The sequence below is a fragment of the Oncorhynchus gorbuscha genome, linkage group LG09 (assembly GCF_021184085.1).
Source record: "Oncorhynchus gorbuscha isolate QuinsamMale2020 ecotype Even-year linkage group LG09, OgorEven_v1.0, whole genome shotgun sequence".
NCBI classification, from domain to species: Eukaryota; Metazoa; Chordata; class Actinopteri; order Salmoniformes; family Salmonidae; genus Oncorhynchus; species Oncorhynchus gorbuscha.
Genome location: NC_060181.1, coordinates 22,988,987 through 23,006,300, shown reverse-complemented (window position 1 = coordinate 23,006,300; position 17,314 = coordinate 22,988,987). Strand labels below are relative to the sequence as shown.

The window sequence follows — 17,314 nt, the reverse complement described above, 5'->3', positions numbered from 1 at the left end:
GTTACCTGGCTGGCTGTGGTGCACTGATTAAAACCTACAGAATAATGTTACCTGGTTGGCTGTGGGGGCCTCATTAAAACCTACAGTATAATGTTACCTGGCTGGCTGTGATGCACTGATTAAAACCTACAGTATAATGTTACCTGGCTGGCTGTGATGCACTGATTAAAACTTACAGTATACTGTTACCTGGCTGGCTGTGATGCACTGATTAAAACCTACAGTGTAATGTTACCTGGCTGGCTGTGGGGGTCTGATTAAAACCTACAGTATAATGTTACCTGGCTGGCTGTGGGGGTCTGATTAAAACCTACACTATAATGTTACCTGGCTGGCTGTGGTGCACTGATTAAAACCTACAGAATAATGTTACCTGGTTGGCTGTGGGGGTCTGATTAAAATCTACAGTATAATGTTACCTGGCTGGCTGTGGTGCCCTGATTAAAACCTACAGTATAATGTTACCTGGCTGGCTGTGGTGCCCTGATTAAAACCTACAGTATAATGTTACCTGGCTGGCTGTGGTGCACTGATTAAAACCTACAGTATAATGTTACCTGGCTGGCTGTGGGGGTCTGATTAAAACCTACAGTATAATGTTAAGTGGCTGGCTGTGGGGGTCTGATTAAAACCTACAGTATAATGTTACCTGGCTGGCTGTAGTGCACTGATTAAAACCTACAGAATAATGTTACCTGGTTGGCTGTGGGGGCCTCATTAAAACCTACAGTATAATGTTACCTGGCTGGCTGTGGTGCACTGATTAAAACCTACAGTATAATGTTACCTGGCTGGCTGTGGGGGCCTCATTAAAACCTACGGTATAATGTTACCTGGCTGGCTGTGGTGCACTGATTAAAACCTACAGTATAATGTTACCTGGCTGGCTGTGGGGGCCTCATTAAAACCTACAGTATAATGTTACCTGGCTGGCTGTGATGCACTGATTAAAACCTACAGTATAATGTTACCTGGCTGGCTGTGATGCACTGATTAAAACCTACAGTATACTGTTACCTGGCTGGCTGTGATGCACTGATTAAAACCTACAGTATAATGTTACCTGGCTGGCTGTGATGCACTGATTAAAACCTACAGTATACTGTTACCTGGCTGGCTGTGATGCACTGATTAAAACCTACAGTATACTGTTACCTGGCTGGCTGTGATGCACTGATTAAAACCTACAGTATACTGTTACCTGGCTGGCTGTGATGCACTGATTAAAACCTACAGTATACTGTTACCTGGCTGGCTGTGATGCACTGATTAAAACCTACAGTATAATGTTACCTGGCTGGCTGTGATGCACTGATTAAAACCTACAGTATACTGTTACCTGGCTGGCTGTGATGCACTGATTAAAACCTACAGTGTAATGTTACCTGGCTGGCTGTGGGGGTCTGATTAAAACCTACAGTATAATGTTACCTGGCTGGCTGTGGGGGTCTGATTAAAACCTACAGTATAATGTTACCTGGCTGGCTGTGGGGGTCTGATTAAAACCTACAGTGTAATGTTACCTGGCTGGCTGTGGGGGTCTGATTAAAACCTACAGTATAATGTTACCTGGCTGGCTGTGGGGTCTGATTAAAACCTACAGTATAATGTTACCTGGCTGGCTGTGGTGGTCTGATTAAAACCTACAGTAAAATGTTACCTGGCTGGCTGTGGTGCACTGATTAAAACCTACAGAATAATGTTACCTGGCTGGCTGTGGGGGTCTGATTAAAACCTACAGTATAATGTTATAATGTTACCTGGCTGGCTGGGTGGTGCCCTGATTAAAACCTACAGTATAATGTTACCTGGCTGGCTGTGGTGCACTGATTAAAACCTACAGTATAATGTTACCTGGCTGGCTGTGGGGGTCTGATTAAAACCTACAGTATAATGTTACCTGGCTGGCTGTCTGGGTAATGTTACCTGGCTGGCTGTGGGGTCTGATTAAAACCTACAGTATAATGTTACCTGGCTGGCTGTGGTGCACTGATTAAAACCTACAGTATAATGTTACCTGGCTGGCTGTGGGGGTCTGATTAAAACCTACAGTATAATGTTACCTGGCTGGCTGTGGGGGTCTGATTAAAACCTACAGTATAATGTTACCTGGCTGGCTGTGGGGTCTGATTAAAACCTACAGTATAATGTTACCTGGCTGGCTGTGGGGGTCTGATTAAAACCTACAGTGTAATGTTACCTGGCTGGCTGTGGGGTCTGATTAAAACCTACAGTATAATGTTACCTGGCTGGCTGTGGTGCACTGATTAAAACCTACAGTATAATGTTACCTGGCTGGCTGTGGTGCACTGATTAAAACCTACAGAATAATGTTACCTGGTTGGCTGTGGGGGCCTCATTAAAACCTACAGTATAATGTTACCTGGCTGGCTGTGATGGCACTGATTAAAACCTACAGTATAATGTTACCTGGCTGGCTGTGATGCACTGATTAAAACCTACAGTATAATGTTACCTGGCTGGCTGTGTGCACTGATTAAAACCTACAGGTCTGATTAAAACCTACAGTATAATGTTACCTGGCTGGCTGTGGTGCACTGATTAAAACCTACAGAATAATGTTACCTGGCTGGCTGTGGGGGTCTGATTAAAACCTACAGTATAATGTTACCTGGCTGGCTGTGTGGGGTCTGATTAAAACCTACAGTATAATGTTACCTGGCTGGCTGTGGTGCACTGATTAAAACCTACAGTATAATGTTACCTGGCTGGCTGTGGGGGTCTGATTAAAACCTACAGTATAATGTTACCTGGCTGGCTGTGGTGCCCTGATTAAAACCTACAGTATAATGTTACCTGGCTGGCTGTGGTGCACTGATTAAAACCTACAGAATAATGTTACCTGGCTGGCTGTGGGGGTCTGATTAAAACCTACAGTATAATGTTACCTGGCTGGCTGTGGGTCTGATTAAAACCTACAGTATAATGTTACCTGGCTGGCTGTGGTGCCCTGATTAAAACCTACAGTATAATGTTACCTGGCTGGCTGCACTGATTAAAACCTACAGAATAATGTTACCTGGCTGGCTGTGGGGGTCTGATTAAAACCTACAGTATAATGTTACCTGGCTGGCTGTGGTGGTCTGATTAAAACCTACAGTATAATGTTACCTGGCTGGCTGTGGTGCACTGATTAAAACCTACAGTATAATGTTACCTGGCTGGCTGTGGTGCACTGTCTGATTAAAACCTACAGTATAATGTTACCTGGCTGGCTGTGGTGTCTGATTAAAACCTACTGTGGCTGGCTGCTGGGGGTCTGATTAAAACCTACAGTATAATGTTACCTGGCTGGCTGTGATGCACTGATTAAAACCTACAGTATAATGTTACCTGGCTGGCTGTGGTGCACTGATTAAAACCTACAGAATAATGTTACCTGGTTGGCTGTGGGGGTCTGATTAAAATCTACAGTATAATGTTACCTGGCTGGCTGTGGTGCCCTGATTAAAACCTACAGTATAATGTTACCTGGCTGGCTGTGGTGCACTGATTAAAACCTACAGTATAATGTTACCTGGCTGGCTGTGGGGGTCTGATTAAAACCTACAGTATAATGTTACCTGGCTGGCTGTAGTGCACTGATTAAAACCTACAGAATAATGTTACCTGGTTGGCTGTGGGGATTAAAACCTCAGAATAATAAAACCTACAGTATAATGTTACCTGGCTGGCTGTGGTGCACTGATTAAAACCTACAGTATAATGTTACCTGGCTGGCTGTGGGGGCCTCATTAAAACCTACGGTATAATGTTACCTGGCTGGCTGTGGTGCACTGATTCAAACCTACAGTATAATGTTACCTGGCTGGCTGTGGGGGCCTCATTAAAACCTACAGTATAATGTTACCTGGCTGGCTGTGATGCACTGATTAAAACCTACAGTATAATGTTACCTGGCTGGCTGTGATGCACTGATTAAAACCTACAGTATACTGTTACCTGGCTGGCTGTGATGCACTGATTAAAACCTACAGTGTAATGTTACCTGGCTGGCTGTGGGGCCCTGATTAAAACCTACAGTATAATGTTACCTGGCTGGCTGTGGGGGTCTGATTAAAAACTACACTATAATGTTACCTGGCTGGCTGTGGTGCACTGATTAAAACCTACAGAATAATGTTACCTGGTTGGCTGTGGGGGTCTGATTAAAACCTACAGTATAATGTTACCTGGCTAGCCTTGGTGCCCTGATTAAAACCTACAGTATAATGTTACCTGGCTGGCTGTGGTGCACTGATTAAAACCTACAGTATAATGTTACCTGGCTGGCTGTGGTGCACTGATTAAAACCTACAGTATAATGTTACCTGGCTGGCTGTGGTGCACTGATTAAAACCTACAGTATAATGTTAACTGGCTGGCTGTGGGGGTCTGATTAAAACCTACAGTATAATGTTACCTGGCTGGCTGTGGTTCACTGATTAAAATCTACAGTATAATGTTACCTGGCTGGCTGTGGTGCACTGATTAAAATCTACAGTATAATGTTACCTGGCTGGCTGTGGTGCACTGATTAAAACCTACAGTATAATGTTACCTGGCTGGCTGTGGGGGTCTGATTAAAACCTACAGTATAATGTTAAGTGGCTGGCTGTGGGGGTCTGATTAAAACCTACAGTATAATGTTACCTGGCTGGCTGTAGTGCACTGATTAAAACCTACAGAATAATGTTACCTGGTTGGCTGTGGGGGCCTCATTAAAACCTACAGTATAATGTTACCTGGCTGGCTGTGGTGCACTGATTAAAACCTACAGTATAATGTTACCTGGCTGGCTGTGGGGGCCTCATAAAAAACTACAATATAATGTTACCTGGCTGGCTGTGGGGGCCTCATTAAAACCTACGGTATAATGTTACCTGGCTGGCTGTGGTGCACTGATTAAAACCTACAGTATAATGTTACCTGGCTGGCTGTGGGGGGCTGATTAAAACCTACAGTATAATGTTACCTGGCTGGCTGTGGTGCACTGATTAAAAGCTACATTATAATGTTACCTGGCTGGCTGTGGTGCACTGATTAAAACCTACAGAATAATGTTACCTGGTTGGCTGTGGGGGCCTCATAAAAAACTACAATATAATGTTACCTGGCTGGCTGTGGGGGCCTCATTAAAATCTACAGTATAATGTTACCTGGCTGGCTGTGATGCACTGATTAAAACCTACAGTATACTGTTACCTGGCTGGCTGTGATGCACTGATTAAAACCTACAGTGTAATGTTACCTGGCTGGCTGTGGGGGTCTGATTAAAACCTACAGTATAATGTTACCTGGCTGGCTGTGGGGGTCTGATTAAAACCTACAGTATAATGTTACCTGGCTGGCTGTGGTGCACTGATTAAAACCTACAGTATAATGTTACCTGGTTGGCTGTGGGGGTCTGATTAAAACCTACAGTATAATGTTACCTGGTTAGCTGTGGTGCCCTGATTAAAACCTACAGTATAATGTTACCTGGCTGGCTGTGGGGGGCTGATTAAAACCTACAGTATAATGTTACCTGGCTGGCTGTGGTGCACTGATTAAAACCTACAGAATAATGTTACCTGGTTGGCTCTGGTGGCCTCATTAAAACCTACAGTATAATGTTACCTGGCTGGCTGTGGGGGCCTCATTAAAACTTACAGTATAATGTTATCTGGCTGGCTGTGGTGCACTGATTAAAACCTACAGTATAATGTTACCTGGCTGGCTGTGGGGGGCTGATTAAAACGTACAGTATAATGTTACCTGGCTGGCTGTGGTGCACTGATTAAAAGCTACAGTATAATGTTACCTGGCTGGCTGTGGTGCACTGATTAAAACCTACAGTATAATGTTACCTGGCTGGCTGTGGGGGCTGATTAAAACCTACAGTATAATGTTACCTGGCTGGCTGTGGGGGTCTGATTAAAACCTACAGTATAATGTTACCTGGCTGGCTGTGGGGGTCTGATTAAAACCTACAGTATAATATTACCTGGCTGGCTGTGGTGCACTGATTAAAACCTACAGAATAATGTTACCTGGTTGGCTGTGGGGGCCTCTTTAAAAACTACAGTATAATGTTACCTGGCTGGCTGTGGGGGCCTCATTAAAACCTACAGTATAATGTTACCTGGCTGGCTGTGGTGCACTGATTAAAACCTACAGTATAATGTTACCTGGCTGGCTGTGGTGCATTGATTAAAACCTACAGTATAATGTTACCTGGCTGGCTGTGGTGCACTGATTAAAACCTACAGAATAATGTTACCTGGTTGGCTGTGGGGGCCTCATTAAAACCTACAGTATAATGTTACCTGGCTGGCTGTGGGGGCCTCATTCAAACTTACAGTATAATGTTACCTGGCTGGCTGTGGTGCACTGATTAAAACCTACAGTATAATGTTACCTGGCTGGCTGTGGTGCACTGATTAAAACCTACAGTATAATGTTACCTGGCTGGCTGTGGTGCACGGATTAAAACCTACAGAATAATGTTACCTGGTTGGCTGTGGGGGCCTCATTAAAACCTACAGTATAATGTTACCTGGCTGGCTGTGGGGGGCTGATTAAAACCTACAGTATAATGTTACCTGGCTGGCTGTGGTGCACTGATTAAAAGCTACAGTATAATGTTACCTGGCTGGCTGTGGTGCACTGATTAAAACCTACAGTATAATGTTACCTGGCTGGCTGTGGGGGGCTGATTAAAACCTACAGTATAATGTTACCTGGCTGGCTGTGGGGCCCTGATTAAAACCTACAGTATAATGTTACCTGGCTGGCTGTGGTGCACTGATTAAAACCTACAGTATAATGTTACCTGGCTGGCTGTGGTGCATTGATTAAAACCTACAGTATAATGTTACCTGGCTGGCTGTGGTGCACTGATTAAAAGCTACAGTATAATGTTACCTGGCTGGCTGTGATGCACTGATTAAAACCTACAGTATAATGTTACCTGGCTGGCTGTGGGGGTCTGATTAAAACCTACAGTATAATATTACCTGGCTGGCTGTGGTGCACTGATTAAAACCTACAGAATAATGTTACCTGGTTGGCTGTGAGGGCCTCATTAAAAACTACAGTATAATGTTACCTGGCTGGCTGTGGTGCACTGATTAAAACCTACAGTATAATGTTACCTGGCTGGCTGTGGTGCACTGATTAAAACCTACAGTATAATGTTACCTGGCTGGCTGTGGGGTGCTGATTAAAACCTACAGTATAATGTTGCCTGGCTGGCTGTGGTGCACTGATTAAAAGCTACAGTATAATGTTACCTGGCTGGCTGTGGTGCACTGATTAAAAGCTACAGTATAATGTTACCTGGCTGGCTGTGGTGCACTGATTAAAACCTACAGTATAATGTTACCTGGCTGGCTGTGGGGGCTGATTGACACCTACAGTATAATGTTACCTGGCTGGCTGTGGGGGTCTGATTAAAACCTACAGTATAATGTTACCTGGCTGGCTGTGGTGCACTGATTAAAACCTACAGAATAATGGTACCTGGTTGGCTCTGGTGGCCTCATTAAAACCTACAGTATAATGTTACCTGGCTGGCTGTGGGGGCCTCATTAAAACTTACAGTATAATGTTATCTGGCTGGCTGTGGTGCACTGATTAAAACCTACAGTATAATGTTACCTGGCTGGCTGTGGGGGGCTGATTAAAACGTACAGTATAATGTTACCTGGCTGGCTGTGGTGCACTGATTAAAAGCTACAGTATAATGTTACCTGGCTGGCTGTGGTGCACTGATTAAAACCTACAGTATAATGTTACCTGGCTGGCTGTGGGGGCTGATTAAAACCTACAGTATAATGTTACCTGGCTGGCTGTGGGGGTCTGATTAAAACCTACAGTATAATGTTACCTGGCTGGCTGTGGGGGTCTGATTAAAACCTACAGTATAATATTACCTGGCTGGCTGTGGTGCACTGATTAAAACCTACAGAATAATGTTACCTGGTTGGCTGTGGGGGCCTCATTAAAAACTACAGTATAATGTTACCTGGCTGGCTGTGGGGGCCTCATTAAAACCTACAGTATAATGTTACCTGGCTGGCTGTGGTGCACTGATTAAAACCTACAGTATAATGTTACCTGGCTGGCTGTGGTGCATTGATTAAAACCTACAGTATAATGTTACCTGGCTGGCTGTGGTGCACTGATTAAAACCTACAGAATAATGTTACCTGGTTGGCTGTGGGGGCCTCATTAAAACCCAGTATAATGTTACCTGGCTGGCTGTGGGGGCCTCATTCAAACTTACAGTATAATGTTACCTGGCTGGCTGTGGTGCACTGATTAAAACCTACAGTATAATGTTACCTGGCTGGCTGTGGTGCACTGATTAAAACCTACAGTATAATGTTACCTGGCTGGCTGTGGTGCACGGATTAAAACCTACAGAATAATGTTACCTGGTTGGCTGTGGGGGCCTCATTAAAACCTACAGTATAATGTTACCTGGCTGGCTGTGGGGGGCTGATTAAAACCTACAGTATAATGTTACCTGGCTGGCTGTGGTGCACTGATTAAAAGCTACAGTATAATGTTACCTGGCTGGCTGTGGTGCACTGATTAAAACCTACAGTATAATGTTACCTGGCTGGCTGTGGGGGCTGATTAAAACCTACAGTATAATGTTACCTGGCTGGCTGTGGGGCCCTGATTAAAACCTACAGTATAATGTTACCTGGCTGGCTGTGGTGCACTGATTAAAACCTACAGTATAATGTTACCTAATGATTAAAACCTACAGTATAATGTTACCTGGCTGGCTGTGGTGCACTGATTAAAAGCTACAGTATAATGTTACCTGGCTGGCTGTGATGCACTGATTAAAACCTACAGTATAATGTTACCTGGCTGGCTGTGGGGGTATAATATTACCTGGCTCTGTGGTTGATTAAAACCTACAGAATAATGTTAGTATTAAAAACTACAGTATAACCTGGCTGGCTGTGGTGCACTGATTAAAACCTACAGTATAATGTTACCTGGCTGGCTGTGGGGTGCACTGATTAAAACCTACAGTATAATGTTACCTGGCTGGCTGTGGGGTGCTGATTAAAACCTACAGTATAATGTTGCCTGGCTGGCTGTGGTGCACTGATTAAAAGCTACAGTATAATGTTACCTGGCTGGCTGTGGTGCACTGATTAAAACCTACAGTATAATGTTACCTGGCTGGCTGTGGTGCACTGATTAAAACCTACAGTATAATGTTACCTGGCTGGCTGTGGGGGCTGATTGACACCTACAGTATAATGTTACCTGGCTGGCTGTGGGGGTCTGATTAAAACCTACAGTGTAATGTTACCTGGCTGGCTGTGGGGGTCTGATTAAAACCTACAGTATAATGTTACCTGGCTGGCTGTGGGCCTCATTAAAACCAACAGTATAATGTTACCTGGCTGGCTGTGGGCCTCATTAAAACCAACAGTGTAATGTTACCTGGCTGGCTGTGGGGCCTCATTAAAACCAACAGTGTAATGTTACCTGGCTGGCTGTGGGGCCTCATTAAAACCAACAGTGTAATGTTACCTGGCTGGCTGTGGGGCCTCATTAAAACCAACAGTGTAATGTTACCTGGCTGGCTGTGGGGCCTCATTAAAACCAACAGTGTAATGTTACCTGGCTGGCTGTGGGGCCTCATTAAAACCAACAGTGTAATGTTACCTGGCTGGCTGTGGGGCCTCATTAAAACCAACAGTGTAATGTTACCTGGCTGGCTGTGGGGGCTGATTAAAACCTACAGTATAATGTTACCTGGCTGGCTGTGGGGCCTCATTAAAACCAACAGTATAATGTTACCTGGTCGGCTGTGGGGCCTCATTAAAACCTACAGTATAATGTTACCTGGCTGGCTGTGGGGCCCTGATTAAAACCTACAGTATAATGTTACCTGGTTGGCTGTGGGGGCTGATTGAAACCTACAGTATAATGTTACCTGGCTGGCTGTGGGGGGCTGATTGACACCTACAGTATAATGTTACCTGGCTGGCTATGGGGCCCTGATTAAAACCTACAGTATAATGTTACCTGGTTGGCTGTATTTGTATTTATTGCCGATCCCCATTAGCCACTGCCAAAGCTGCTGCTTCTCTTCCTGGGAGGCCCTGATAAAAGCTGCTCCTTCTCCTCTGATGCACTGATTTCTACCACCCTTCGTGACTCCTCTAATAGCAATGGGGCTTTGCAGCTATCGCATAACACTGCACACACAGATGCGCAGATGTGCACACACACTCACTCACAAGCGTATGTCAATACACACACAAGCATGCTATAACCCTAATCCAGCACCCCTCCTACTCATGTACTGTCAGATCCCTGCTTCTTAAAGCCACATTGTCCCTGACCCCTCTTTTGTCTGAGCAGTAATGCAAGGATTGGGTTTTTAAGGTAATCTAACCCCTGGCCCTCTTCCTCTTCTCATTCTCTTCCCCCTGCCTCCCCTGTCTCTGAGTCCTCCGCCTCACGGCACAGGGGTGTTAAAGAAGGGGGCTGTCTTCAAGTTGCCTATCACACTGTATCACTCCGCGTGGATCAGACCCGACCAGGGACCTGGCTCAGGGGAGAGGAGACTGTCGGCAGCAGATGGAAATGACTTCAGACACCAAGTGCAGGGAGAGTCAGAGTCACATCCAAGATGCTGCTCCCTCCTCAGTGCCGTCTGAGCAGCATCCTTCCCCTGGCTGAGACTGTAGATGTGCAGCTCTGACAATATCACAAGGCACTTCCTGAGTCCTGAGTGTCTGGGGTTCACTGCCAACAATGTGTGTGACTAGTACTTTTAGGACACACTCAAAGTCGTGCCATGGTCCTGCTCTTAAGAGCAGTCAGTCAGTTTTAATGTGATGTATTTAATTTACACTGAGAGATTTGGACTGAAGTTGAACCTCGGGGGGTCAAAAGCTCCTTACTCAAAAAAGTTTTTTTCTCTTCCCTGATGTGCCCCCCACCACCCTGGCACACACACACACACACACACACACACACACACACACACACACACACACACACACACACACACACACACACACACACACACACACACACACACACACACACACACACACACACACACACACACGCACACACGCACACACACACACACATACACAGTAGGGTAAGAGTGATGAAGAAGGGTAATTTAAGGGGAGGGAGTTCTTGTCACGAACACAAAAATTCACATGGTTCCTGACACGGGTTTCTTGGAGATATGGCGAGAGAGATAGAGTGTAAAGGTAATTGTTTTAATGGATGAGATAACTGTTGTGATTTATTCAAAATATGATACTAGTAATATCGTCATAACATCTAGGGGCTGTGAGTGAAACGGCGCATGAGGCATTAAATAAATCACTCTGGCTGCTGCTTTATGCACCACCCGACAAAGCTCCCCGCTGCAAAATGCATGATGGGTAGCAATACATCTGCTTTTACGGGGTTTTGTTCCATTAACTCTGAATTTGATGGTTATTGTTCAGTGTCAGGGTCCAGGGCCCCGATCCCAGGCCTTGTAGTTGAGCTCTGAGCAGCGACATGAATAATAATAATAACCCAGGAAGTCTATTCTGTCAGTTCCAATTCCAGATTTGCTTCTGAGCCCTCTAGATGGTTTACGTCCTTGGTATCCAGGCACAAAATGCGAGGCAGGAATCAGAACAAGAAAGCGACGATTCATGTTTTATGTGATTTACATCCAGGATATGTCCATAGTGGTGAACTAGTACTGTATGTAAATACATGTGATCAAACGTGCTGTTATATATGAACTGAACATGTGTATGGAAAATGTCATGGAAAATGAAAAAGTTGTACATTTATATTCCCCTGACGATAGACCGTCGTTGTCACATGCACTTTCCAATGGTGTTGTTTTGTTCTCTCTACTTCTGTCCTCCATCCTGTAGCCGAGTGCGGCTCATCTGTCATAAACAATGAGGGGATTATGTTGTCGCCGAACTACCCAATGAACTACGAGAACAACCATGAGTGCATCTACAGCATCCAGGTGCAGGCTGGGAAGGGAATCAACATCTCTGCCAGGACCTTCCATCTGGCACAGGGGGACATTCTCAAGGTACTGACTGGTCTCTCTCTGTCTCTGTCTCTGTCTTTGTCTCTGTCTCTCTCTCTGTCTCTGTCTCTGTCTCTGTTTCTGTCTCTGTCTCTGTCTCTGTCTCTGTCTCTGTGTGTGTGTATAGTACTCCTGTGATGGTCAATGACACTTAAGCATGTGGATTCTGTCCATGGTAATAAGCCTTGTCTGCACCAGATAAATAGTGGCATGGATTCTTAATCTCATCAATGGCATTATGCTGGATACAGTAGCCTGGAATCCAACTGAATTGTAACAACATGTTGCCTCAAGAGCAGCTCTCATTGAGTTAAGAATGGTCATCTTTAACAAGGACCTACCCTCTCCTGTCATAAACCATTAGCACCTGTAATCAGGTACATTCTCTATTAGACACTGATAATAATCAGACTGAAAAGGCAATACTTTACACACTTGACATTACAATGACATATACACGTTCATGAAAACAAAGTCATGCTTTGCAATGAACAGAACTGAACTAAAGGGTACTCTTCTCTCTGCAGATCTATGATGGTAAAGACAGCATGGCCCATGTCCTAGGGGCATTCACAGGCTCATCCATGCTGGGTCTAACCCTCATTAGTACCTCAAACCAGCTGTGGCTGGAGTTCTACTCTGACCCGGAGTCCACTGGAGAGGGCTTCAAGCTGGTTTATTCTAGTAAGTTACCAACCAGTCAGTGTGCAGTGGTTCTGATAACATGTGTTATAATGTATAAAAATAAGGAAAGAAAGTTGCACACTTTAATGGGTAAACCTAACCAACGTTTATACCCTGAAGAAGGCACTGCGTTGCCTAAACATTGGTTAGTTTTACCCATTCATTTATTATGAACATAATATACATTTCTATTAGAGGTCGACAGATTATGATTTTTCAATCGACGATACTGATTATTGGAGGACCCCAAAAATTATTGAAGGACCAAAAAAAGACGATACCAATTAATCAGTCGATTTTTATATACATATTTGTAATAATAACAATTACAACAATACTGAATGAACACTTTTATTTTAACTTAATATAATACAGAAATAAAATCTATTTAGTCTCAAATAAATAATGAAACATGTTCAACTTGGTTTAAATAATGCAGAAACACAGTATTGGAGAAGAAAGTAAAAGTGCAATATGTGCCATGTAAAAAGGCTAACGTTTAAATTCCTTGCTCAGAACATGAGAACATATGAAAGCTGGTGGTTTCTTTTAACATGAGTCTTCAATATTCCCAGTTAAGAAGTTTTAGGTTGTAGTTATTATAGGAATTATAGGAATTAAATGACTATTTCTCTCTGAACCATTTGTATTTCATATACCTTTGACTATTGGATGTTCTTATAGGCACTATAGTATTGCCAACCTAATCTCAGGAGTTGTGCTGTTTGAATGAATGTTTACGAGCCTGCTGCTGCCTACCACTGCTCAGTCAGACTGCTATATCAAATATAAAATCATAGATTAAAATATAACATAATAAACACACAGAAATACGAGCCTTAGGTCATTAATATGGTCAAATCCAGAAACTATAATTTCGAAAACAAAACGTTTATTCTTTCAGTGAAATACGGAACCGTTACGTATTTTATCCAATGGTTGACAACCCTAAGTCTAAATATTGCTGTTACATTGCACAACCTTCAATGTTATGTCATAATTACGTAAAATTCTGGCAAATTAATTGCGGGCTTTGTTAGGAAGAAATGGTTTTCATATAGTTCACAATGAGCCAGGCAGCCCAAACTGTTGCATGTACCCTGACTCTGCTTGCACTGAATGCAAGAGAAGTGACACATTTCCCTCGTTAATATTGCCTGCTAACATTAATTTCTTTTAACTAAATATGCAGGTTTAAAAATATATACTTGTGTATTGATTTGAATAAAGGCGTTGATGTGTATGGTTAAGCACATTGGTGCAACGATTGTGCTTTTTCGTGAATGCACTTTTGTTAAATCATCACCTGTTTGGTGAAGTTGAAGAAGTCTGTGATTCAATGATAAATTAACAGTCACCACATTAATTATATTTACATTACATTTACATTTACATTTAAGTCATTTAGCAGACGCTCTTAGTTAAACTAGTAATATCATCAACCATGTGTAGTTAACTAGTGATTATGTTAAGATTGATTGTTTTTTATAAAATAAGTTTAATGCTAGCTAGCAACTTACCTTGGCTCCTTGCTGCACTCGCATAACAGGTGGTCAGCCTGCCACGCAGTCTCCTTGTGGATTGCAATGCAATCTAATGCCGATTACCGATTGTTATGAAAACTTGAAATCGGTCGACCTCTAATTTCTAAACAGTTAGTCAGCACCTCTACAAACATTTTGGGGTGTGCATCAGCTCAATGCCTTTTTACTGCACTAACTCTAGTAACTTTCATTAACAGGTGGTTATTAGGCATGTGTTAAGGATTTGCTGAACAATTGTTTACAAATTTTTAGTCAATGCGTTTTACTGGATCTATTATTGTCTTATTCTAAAATGTTTCCTTGGTTCCTATGGTTTCAGCGGGAGATGGGGGTCATCCTATGATTGGTGCTTTAGCTAGGACCATAATATAAGTCTTCCTGTGGGAGTGGGACATGGTCTATATGTGAAAGTAGCTGGTCATGTGATGTGTTACGTCATCTTTGTCAGGATTCCCAATCATATTGATATTTATGAGAAATAGAGTGTCAGGTGTTCACTCTAGATATATAACCAGTTATTTTCCCACTACAGTCAGTCTTTCCATCTGCCTTGTAAAACAAGTAGGACTTAAAGGGGCTTCATAACTTTTGGAGAAAAAAATTGCCCCTTTAAAGGGCATTAGAATTTTGTTGACAGCCAGGAGTGGATTTCAAGGGAACATTCCACAGCTTGGTCCAAGGTAATATCAATTACCTGAAAAATAACCTCTACACTTGTCTTTGTTGACCTTGTCCTTGCCCCTCACACAAAACCAGACTATATACCACCGCAGACACATAAAAACCACACGCAATCATCTTTAATACCATTTGTTGCGCTAGCTGGTAGCTAGCCTGTGTAACATTGGACAGGGTGTTAGTTCTGAGAGAGAAAAAACCCTATTAACACACTGGTGGGCAATCTACTAAATCCGTGTCTAGTGGGAGATTTCATTCCACCTGCAAGATTAGCTGTTTGATTGCATAATAAAGGTCAGTGGAAGCCCAGGGCTAAGTCCCAAATGACACCCTATTTCCTGCATAGTGCACTGCTTTTGACCTGAGCTCTATTGGTTATCCAATGGTAGTGCACTATAGGGAATAGGTTATAATTTGGGACAGTCAAGTAGCAGGCGGCGAGGCCATCACAGTTCAGTCACCACAATGGTTGGAGTGTGATTAAAAAATAAAAAGAACTCAGTCTAAGTATTTTCTGGACCCAGACTTTTGTTTCTGGTTGAATGCTATGAGACAATGACCTGTAATTAACGTGCAATCAGTGTGCTAGGTGAAAATTGCCACCGTTAGTCAGTCCCAGTATCCTCGTACCTCCACCACACAATATGTTAAGTTCAGTCAACCTTGTTTTTCTCTCAGTATAGTGCTCTACATTGCTGTCATGGTAACTACTAAGTAGTCTATGAGTGCTGTGCTAAACATGACCGTTTATTCCCAAATTCAGGGTGTACAGTTAATTGGTGGAGGGGCAGGTGGAGCAAATAGAACAGGGATTTGTATTTTGAAAGGTAGCTGTCAATGTTCTGAGGAGAGGACTGAGGTACACGTCTCATTTTAGCTTGGTTGCATTCTCATATGAGAGAGCAGAGTTCAAACCTGCAAATATGAAATTGTCAGCTCCACTAAGATGTGTGGTGGCGTTTTGAAAGACAAGAAGAAAGGGTAATATAATTATTTATTTCCTATTCCTCTCAGTTCGCTGTGTAATTATGATGCTGTGTGATGATGAGTGCAAAGGAAAACAATTATGAGAAGATAATAACAGGAAGTGTCTCTCACAGAGAGCCGTCCCACGCTCCTCATGTACCGACCAACATTTCCAGACACATCTCCAAATTAACCAAGTGCTTAATCCTAATTGTTCTGCCTGCTTAGTACAGGCCCCATCCCTGCCTGCGGGCCCAGTGGGATCCTCCAGTCAAATTTTCAGCCGTATTGACTGATTATAACGACCGCCCTAACTTTCTCTCTGAGCCTCTAAAAACATACATGCAACTCAAGCAGCACAGAAATAACAGGATACGGCAGATCGGGATGGTCATTGCACTAATGACCCAAAAAAGAAAAGAGGATGCCAAAAACGTGTGTGTGGTCAAATCATATGCCTTCATGCCTGTGTGCTTGTGTCCAGCCTAGCGAAGGTAAAGTTTGTGTTAACATCACAGACCTGGTTTAAAAATGTTTTTCAAAGCTGAGCTTGATTGACCTCGCCAGAGGTAATGGATGGAACCATTTGAGTAGCCCCAAAAAGTGTAAGCCCTGGCCATGTGGAACTTTAGGCAGGCTCAACCGAATGCTCCAATCCTATTTGAACCCAGGTGTGTGCCAAAGGGGGTGGTGTTGCAATCTACTGCAAAGATATTCTGCAGAGTTCTGTACCGAGTCTACCCAAACAATTTAAGCTTCTACTTCTAAAAATGCACTTTTCCAGAAACAAGTATCTCACTGTTGCCGCTTGCTATAGACCACCCTCTGCCCCCAGCTGTGCCCTCGACACCATATGTGATTGCCCCCCATCTATCTTCTGAACTCGTGCTACTAGGTGACCTAAACTGGGACATGCTTAAATCCCCGGCCATCCTACAATCTAAGCTTGATGCCCTCAATCTCACACAAATGATCAATGAACCTACCGGGTACAACCCCAAATCCGTAAACATGGGCACCCTCATAGATATCATCCTAACTAACTCGTCCTTTTCAATCAAGATCTCAGTGATCACTGACTCATTGCCTGCATCCGTAATGGCTCTGCGACCAAACGACCACCCCTCATCACTGTCAAATGCTCCCTAAAACATTTCTGCAAGCAGGCCTTTCTAATCGACCTGGCTAGTGTATCCTGGAATGACATTGACCTCATCCCGTCAGTAGATGACGCCTGGTAATTCTTTAAAAGTGCTTTCCTCACCATCTTAATTAGGCATTATTGACTGTATGTTTTGTTTATTCCATGTGTAACTCTGTGTTGTTCTATGTGTCGAATTGCTATGCTTTATCT

The 17,314-nt window shown here is 43.3% G+C and overlaps 1 protein-coding gene across 1 annotated transcript in view; it reads left to right on the top strand.

The window, feature by feature from the left end:
- The window catches only part of LOC124043287 (CUB and sushi domain-containing protein 3-like), a 720,075-nt gene that overhangs the window by 479,159 nt on the left and 223,602 nt on the right, over positions 1-17,314 (top strand). The window contains exons 22-23 of the mRNA XM_046361728.1: positions 11,922-12,091; positions 12,616-12,772. Coding sequence (XP_046217684.1) covers positions 11,922-12,091; positions 12,616-12,772 — 327 coding nt within the window. The remainder of the gene's footprint in view (positions 1-11,921; positions 12,092-12,615; positions 12,773-17,314) is intronic.